At 34.8% G+C, this 8,858-nt stretch overlaps 1 protein-coding gene across 1 annotated transcript in view; it reads left to right on the top strand.

Moving 5' to 3' along the window:
- Positions 1–363: 363 nt before the first annotated feature.
- LOC106474266 (guanine nucleotide-binding protein G(i) subunit alpha-like) overlaps positions 364–8,858 on the top strand; it is a 39,249-nt gene continuing 30,754 nt past the window's right edge. The window contains exon 1 of the mRNA XM_013934955.2: positions 364–791. Coding sequence (XP_013790409.2) covers positions 671–791 — 121 coding nt within the window. The 5' untranslated portion in view covers positions 364–670. The remainder of the gene's footprint in view (positions 792–8,858) is intronic.

Raw genomic sequence — 8,858 nt, forward strand, 5'->3', positions numbered from 1 at the left:
ACGCGAACATAATACTACGAGTTTAAATTTGATACGAGTTTGAAAAATATTGTTTTACGTTTTTATCTAATTTATTACAATTTTCAGAAAGCGTCTTATCACCTAAAAATTGTACCATCATACAGCTCTAACTTATCATAAATATTCAGAGAAAAAAGCATATAACTCTATTACATGCACAGAAGTTCTTATGGATATATTTTTCAAACAAGATTTTAGAAGAGTTGGGGCGATAAGAGCAGTTTTGATAAGCTGTAAAACTTTCGTTAGTTTATCAGGTTATTAATTTAGCCACTAGAGAGCGCTTTAATGTTGCTAGAGTTGCATAATTGTATGCAGAGTTGATTTGACAAATGTTTATCTTATCCGGTAGCAACGGCATTAAGACAGCTAAAACTTTGACATTTCTTGAAGTTGAAACTACTTCGAAACGCTTTCCAACTTCAATATTTGTATTGGTTTGCTAGATAATTTTTAAGTGGAATACGTGACTTAACTTTAAAAATTTAATTTGAAGCCCAGAAGGGACACTTGTTGATGATAAGAGCGGGAAACACTAGTATTTGGCCGCGAAGATTTCAAGGGGCAATTTTAGGCTCCTGTCGTATTTTGATCTAGAACGTGTGCGTAATATCTATTGGTTTAAATTTCTAGATTCTTAAGTTAGGTCATGGGATGTACCGTGAGTACTGTTGCCGAAAAAGAAGCGGCTCAGAGATCGAAAAAAATCGACAAAGGCTTGCGAGCTGAAGAAGAAAGGCAAGCTAAAGAAGTCAAATTGCTACTTCTAGGTAAAATAGTTGTATTAAAAATCGTGTAATAAGTGTTAAGGTAGTTTTTTCTTGAAAGTTTCCATCATTTTTCTTGTTATATAAGATTGTTTTAATAACATTTACTTTTCTGTACGTGTTTTGTCAGTTTTGAACTACACGTTCCTCCTATTACATCACTATTGCCTTAGCCCTACTTTTAGGGAAATACTGTATTTCTAATACTATTTATATATTTTTAAAGTAAGTTATCGTGTGATTAGAAGTTAACAAACTTGTGATTCAGATAATAACATTGAAAATAAATAAGAATTAGTTATTATATTACCATCTGTGTGAATCCAGATATGCATATTCAAACTTAGATTAACGTTATGATTTACAGTTTGTCTATTGGAAACTTATATTTCCTGAACAAGTTTTAGCAAGTCTAATAAATTTATGATAATAACACAAAGTAACTGAGGTGAACTTAATGGTTTTATATGACTTGATCATTTTCAATTGATTCAATTCTCAAACTTTCATAGAACGTTTGTGTTGTTAGTTTTGAACGGTGAGCTTTATTTTGATTATTTGAACAAATATGTGTATTTGTAACATTGCAAGAAGTATTGCAGTCATTAGGGGATAGTTTATTGTCAAATGTAACGTTTTCGTAAAAAAAAGCAACCAAAAAGGAAAAGTTTGGAAGCGCTCTGTCAAATATCTGGATTGCGTAGAATTACTTTTCTTGTGGAGAAGCGTAACAAGATGTGAAGACATAACCGATATAACTGTTAGGCAAATCCTTGTAGCTCAACACACACACTATCTCCCTTTATATATATAAATTTTCATATGACCGAAGCAATGCATTTTTTCACTTGTTGTGCTAATAATTCTAGCTTTGTGTCCCTTAGATAAACGTTTAAATTGTTTATTTCTCTCATTATTGGTAAAAACTAAGTTTTATATAAATAGCTCTCACTGTTGACTTGCCGTTTGTATATTTTTTTCCATAGTTTTAAAGAATTTTAAAAAAGCTGCGAAAATGCCAAGAAATTTGTTAATCGTAGGATTGGTTCTGTTTAATATAAGTTACTGATTTCTTTCTACCAACTAGTTTTATACAGTTTGTTTATTTCTTTATTTGTGTTTAAATAATTAATTATAACTCTGAAGTTATATCATAAAATGTTTAGTTTTTTATGTTAACCACAAACTCTAACGTAATAATCACATTATAAATTTGTATATTATATCACCAATAATAGTCTTAAGGTACAAATTTGTTAAACTGACAAATTTATATGTAATTTCGAAATCATACATGACAATACTCGAACTTAGCATATTGTCCATACTGTTATCTACACATTATGATACCCGAGTCCAGCATATTGTCATCTGTACATGATGGTACTGTAGCCTAGCATATCGTCATCTAAACACGATGAGATAGATGGTGTTATTATTATGCTGTTATCAAACAGAATAATAACCAGGCAGTTGTGAACTGTGAAAAGAAGAAGAAACAAACTCTTCATTCAACTTTTACAGAACTCTTCATTCAACAAACCAGAATGGTTACATGGAACATTCTGTACGATGAACCGTGTAACGTACAGATGAAAAATGATTTAATACATCAATAATAATGGGAAGTGTATTCCTATTGATTGTAAGCACAAGACTGAACAGACGACCGTTATTACATCGTCAGTAGTGGAGGGCACAACACGTTGTTAAACTTGGCATGTGATGGTGGGGATGCACCAGAAAATAGTTGAAATATTGAGAAAACAATCGAAATGTGAACCGTGCTGTCACTAATTGGTTAGAAAACTCTGAGAGACAAGACGTCCACAAACATCAGCAGATACTGTTGTAGAGGTGCTGGACACCTCTGGCACCCTTTTCTGTAGGACTCGTCCACGTGGAAGCACTGTGGCCTATCGTACTGGTTTACCATGGCGAATTGTGGAGAAAGTTTTATGTACATAACCTTAAAGTGTGTCATTATGAATCTCATAAAACCTTCGGCGTCGTTTCTATAAACCACAATAATGCCGATTTTGCGCACCATGGTTTGCCCTACAGGCTATTAAAAAATCTCATAGTGACTTTATAACTACCCTGAATTTGGATGCAAGTCAAAACATACGTTCTCAATGTGTTTAATGTAAAGTACAGAATCATCACATATACGCATGCTCGAAAATTTTGCCCGGAAAGCAAAGAAACTAGAGACACACGGAATTAGGAGTGTCTTATCCCACAAACACTCTCTTGTTGTGTGTTTTTGTTCGGCATAAAATTACACCATAGATATAACACGTTGACAGACTGCTCACTGTTTTACTTGAAGTGCTAGTGTAAGCGTTTAACGTTTTTATATTTTAACAGTGCTACAAAAATACAGCATGCTAAGGAGATTATGAATTTACACTGATTACCGATAAACACGTTATTCAATATTTTTCCAATAAATATGGTGATATGTTATAATGACTGATGCGGGTAACAAATATGAACGCCGTACTTGTATGTATGTTTGTTAAAATGGGGTAATGCGATGAGCCAAGATAATTTTCTTGAAAAAGAAAGAAAGAAAGAATCTGTAAGCTTGCTGTTTGTTCTAGGAAACACTAATTTCCCCTCACAGAGACAACATTGTTAGGTTTCCTTTAATGTTTTTGTACCACCAAGTTGGAAAATCTAGTTTTAGTCCTCACACTAACGATATTGACCTAAATATTTACCATATTTAGAAAGGGTCTCTACGTGGAACATCAACTCTCACCCCATTCTTAAAATGAAAATTGCATAGTTGAAAACATTATTTCAGAATCCTTGTTCGTATCGGGTTCATTAACCTCCAGCCTCCCCTTCGTTAAAATGAAAATTACATAGTTGAAAACATTATTTCAGAATCCTTATTCGTATCGGGTTTATTTACCCCTACCCTCTCCCTCCTTAAAATTAAAATTGTATAGTTAGAAACATTATTTTATAATTCTTGTTCGTAGCGGGTTCATTAACCTCCAGCCTCCCCTTCGTTAAAATGAAAATTGCATACTTGAAAATATTATTTCGTAGTGGTTTTATGAGCAAAACGTATTTTTGTGTAGTTTATAATGTATTTGCTAATACGTATGCTATATTTTGTCCGTCTACTCTACAAGTTAGTTGATTTATTCTCCTTCAAATTGATGTAAAATAATAACGAAAGCTTCAAGGTATTGCGATGCAACATTGTGAAATATTCTAGTACGACAACGTACATGGAGTCCTCAAGTGAAGAAAGAAGTAACATTGAAATCAATACATGGCGTACATTTTTAGCCACCAGATGAGTGGTATATTTTTTCCGTGTGCCATTAGTATGCAAAATACAAAAATCCGTGCGTGAAAAGGTATTTTAAGACATGAATGATAATCGAAAAGTTTTAATCTCAACTAAAAATTACAAGACAAAAATAGATACAAATAATTTGCATGGGAAAGGTATAGCCTAAACGTAGATACATAAACAGCTAAAGCGTCAATTTCCGAATGAAAACCAGCCAAGATAGAGACGTATAGTCACCCCTAACCCCATCACTCATCCAGTGAAACTTAGTTACGTTCAGCGAGACTTAAGCATGTGAGTTGGAATTTACCTTTATAAACGAGTAACACTACAGTTGATCTTTCATCAATTATTGTTTTTTTTTTTCATGCAGTATTTTATATCTGACTACTAAGATCGTTACTCTAGCCTTTAGCTCCGTGATGTTTGCTATAGGTGTGCGATACACGATATCCTTAACATACCCCTATACTTCTTTCATGTACTGGCATCTGTAATTACGATTCACCACAGTCACCGACTTGGTCTTTACAAACGAAATGTCGCATTGAGCCTTTTCTTGCACGATTGCCATTTTAGGGGTGACACTACTCACTGGAGTGAAAACAATATACTAATAAAAACTGTTTGAGTTGGGCTACAAGACGTTGAAAACTGCATTGTTATATTTCCCTAGTTAATTAATTCTAAAATTCTAAAATATAAAAGATAATTTTGAACCACCTTGTATATATGAGATTCAAACAAATCAAAACATTTGTGTAAGAAAGCTTTCAATATGCCCCCCTCCCCCCTGGTGGCTCAGCGGTAAGTCTGTAGACTTGTAACGCTAAAAATTGGGTATCGATACCCGTGGATGGCACATCATTGAGTAGCTTTGTGTTTAACAACAAACAAACAATAGCTGATATGTTGTGGAGTCTATAATGTATAAACTCATTATTTTCTTACAAAGAGTATTGTTTTAATAAAAATGTCAGTCCTAACAGTATATACGTGCACCAATCTTAAAAGAAAAGAAACTGAAACCGCATGTATTATGCTGGAGAATGTATCATCATCTGTCGTTACTTGTCTTTAGGTTTCCTGCCCGGCTCAGTATTAACAAGTTATAGTGTTTTGTGGACAGCTACTTGTGTAAGTATTCTGTCCAACTGAGTTTTGTCACACTAAGGTTGGTAGTTCTCTGATTCATCATCGTGTACAGGCCATGGCTGTCTGAGTAGGTCATTTAGTTCTGCATGTTATATACTCCTACAGGAGACTGTTTGTGTCTCTTAACTTGTCACTTGAAACGACGAGTTGAGTGGGTCTTTTGTTACTTGCTTATTTGTTTGGTATGACGTATACAGATTTCTAAGTGTACACATGTTGCACGTTATGAGAGAGAGTGTCGCTACTAAATGAGGTACTGTGTAATATAAGCAGGGCTGGAAATGTTTTATGTGAGAAGGTTAGAAGCTAAATCTTTGCGTTACGAGTGGATGCTAAGCAGCTTTATGTAACCTGGTTTTTATTCTAAGCATCTGAACGTATTGGATAAGAATTATTTTTTCATAACAAAATCATCGATACGTCTTGCATTGTTTTATCACACCTGACTACTTGCCATTAGCTTAATTTGTTACAAAATGGGCAATCTGCGCTGTTTACACCACAGGGATCGAACCTTGATATTCCGCGTGTTAAGTTCTATCACCAGACTAATTACAAAAATCTATCGTTACGTACAGATAAATGGTGTCGTGAAGAACTAAAGATAATCTTTACGAAAACTGAATTATCATGGTATGCATAGTTTACTCTCCAACTCAGAAACTTTTATCCGTTTAATACAACTTCTATACGTAGGCATCTTTCTCTTTGTTGACATTTGAATGGGAGAACAATGTTTTATTTAAAGACCTCAGAATATTTAAAAAGTAGATTCCAGTAAGTAGTTTTTGTTTTGAAGACTACTCAATATGAGGTCACAAATTGGAAAGAAAATAACATTTGTTGCAAGTTCTATTATTGTGAGTTCCCATTGTTAAAATGGAGAGTTAATGCAACCATCACGTACTGTTATTGTGAGCTCCCACATTTATATGCAGAATTAATGCAACCATCACGAGCGGTTATTGTGAGCCCCCATTGTTAAAATGCAGCGTTAATGCAACCATTACGAGCTGTTATTGTGAGCTCTCACATTTATATGCAGAGTTAATTCAACAATCACGTGCTGTTATTATGAGTTCCCATTGTTAAAATGCAGAGTTAATGCAACCATCACGTGTTGTTATTGTGAGCTCCCACAATTACATGCAGAGTTAATGCAACCATCACGAGCGGTTATTGTGAGCTCCCATTGTTAAAATGCAGAGTTAATGCAACCACCACGTGCTGTTATTGTGAGCTCCCACAATAATATGCAGAGTTAATGCAACCATCACGTGCTGTTATTGTGAGCTCCCATATTTATGTGCAGAGTTAATGCTACTATCACGAGCGGTTATTGTGAGCCCCCATTGTTAAAATGCAGTGTTAATGCAACCATTACGAGCTGTTATTGTGAGCTTTCACATTTATATGCAGAGTTAATGCAACCACCACGAGCGGTTATCGTGAGCCCCCATTATTAAAATGCAGAGTTAATGCAACCATTACGAGCTGTTATTATGAGCTCCCGCTGTTAAAATACAGAATTAATGCAACCATCATGTGCGGTTATGTTAGATCTTTTCGTAACACACAACTAAATAAGTTAACTCTTTTTCACGTACGTGTATACATTTCTCCGGCCGGACATGACCTAATTGCTATTGTACGAGTTGCGGATCAGAAAGTCCATGAATGCTGCTGAACACGTCTCGCAGTTTCAACTGTAGAGCATTATAATCGATATTCGGTTAAGAGTAGCCGTTTAGGCGGCGAGTGATGTTAAATGGCTGTGCTTTATCTGGTCAGCAGCTCAAAATTAGGAACGGCCATGACTAAACCTTCATGTCTGTCTTTGGTCTGGTCGTTTATCCAATGTGTCGTGACAGGTGCCATTTAAGTTTAAAATACCAGATAACATACATGTAAATTATTTTTTAAATTATAGGATAGCCTTGAATCCACAACTCAACAATTTTATCCACTTTACGGCGGCATTCTTTCTTTTTTCTTTCTCTCTTTCTCCTTATGTTTTTGTTAATGGCTCAGTAGCGATTTCGTCAGATATTACCAACTTTTACTGTTATATTAGTACATTGCTCTCTGGCTGTGGAGTAATTTATCGGTGATTTAACATCTAATTAATTATTCAGTACAGTTTTCCTACGATGATTATCGTGTTGCAGTTTCTACTAGCTTTGTTTATCTTCTTCCTATCATCCCATTTCTTTATACGTCACACAAGCTTCTTTCTGATTGGTTCTTTTACAGGTCCGATCGTCTCAATATTTTTACCTCTGTCCTATCAAGAGACATCTTTTTTATCGGAATTGTTTTTGAAACTTGCAGTCGATAGGTCTAGTGTCATCTAATGGTTGGCGGGCTTGAACCTAGAATAGGAAAGTCCAAACTACTAGCCTACATTATGTTGCTGAATATACTCTGTACTTTCTTCCGTGAACGCGTTATATAAGTAACAGTTAATCCCGCTATTCGGTTAAAATAGCTACTTTTCCCCCGGTGGAACAGCGGTAAGTCTTCGGAAGTACAATGCTAAAATTAGGGGTTCGATTCCCCTCGGTGTACACAGCAGATAGCCCGATGTGGCTTTGCTATAAAAAATACACGAACACACACACAAAATAGCTGCTTATTCATCTTTCATGTCAAAATTAGGTTGGGCTATGCCTAAACCTTTAGGTCTCTAACCTGGCTGTTAAGCTAAAGTGTCTCATAAGGTCCGTTAAACTTTAAAAAAAGACATCATTATCATAATTGCCAAGAAGGAGGAGGGAGAGCTTAAGGCCTTTATATCACAAGTAAAGGTTCTCATTTGTTATTGGAATATCCACACATGTATCATCTTAACTCCTCCTTACAGGTCACTTTTTACATTCTGACTTGTTAACTTTAAACCATAACGAACCAAACATTGTTATATTCTGACGTATTAGCTGTAAACACAACGAACCAAACACTGTTAAATTCTGACTTATTAGCTTTAAATCACAACGAACCAAACACTGTTACATTCTGACTTATTAGCTGTAAACACAATGAACAAAACACCGTTGCATTATGATTTATTAGTTTTAAACCACATCGAACCAAACACTGTTACATTGTGACTTATTAGCTTTAAACCACAACGAACCAAACACAGTTAAATTGTGACTTATTAGCTTTAAACCACAACGAACCAAACACTGTTAAATCCTGACTCATTAATTTTAAACCACAACGAACCAAACACTGTTAAATTCTGACTTATTAGCTTTAAATCACAACGAACCAAACACTGTTACATTCTGACTTATTAGCTGTAAATACAATGAACAAAACACCGTTGCATTATGATTTATTAGTTTTAAACCACATCGAACCAAACACTGTTACATTGTGACTTATTAGCTTTAAACCACAACGAACCTAACACTGTTACATTCTGACTTATTAGTTTTAAACCACAACGAACCAAACACTGTTTAATTATGACTTATTAGCTGTAAACAGAACGAACCAAACACTGTTAAATTCTGACTTATTAGTTGTAAACCACAATGAACCAAACACTGTTACATGGTGACTTATTAGCTTTAAACCACAACGAACCTAAC

The sequence above is a fragment of the Limulus polyphemus genome, unplaced genomic scaffold, assembly GCF_000517525.1.
Source record: "Limulus polyphemus unplaced genomic scaffold, Limulus_polyphemus-2.1.2 Scaffold7005, whole genome shotgun sequence".
NCBI classification, from domain to species: domain Eukaryota; kingdom Metazoa; phylum Arthropoda; class Merostomata; order Xiphosura; family Limulidae; genus Limulus; species Limulus polyphemus.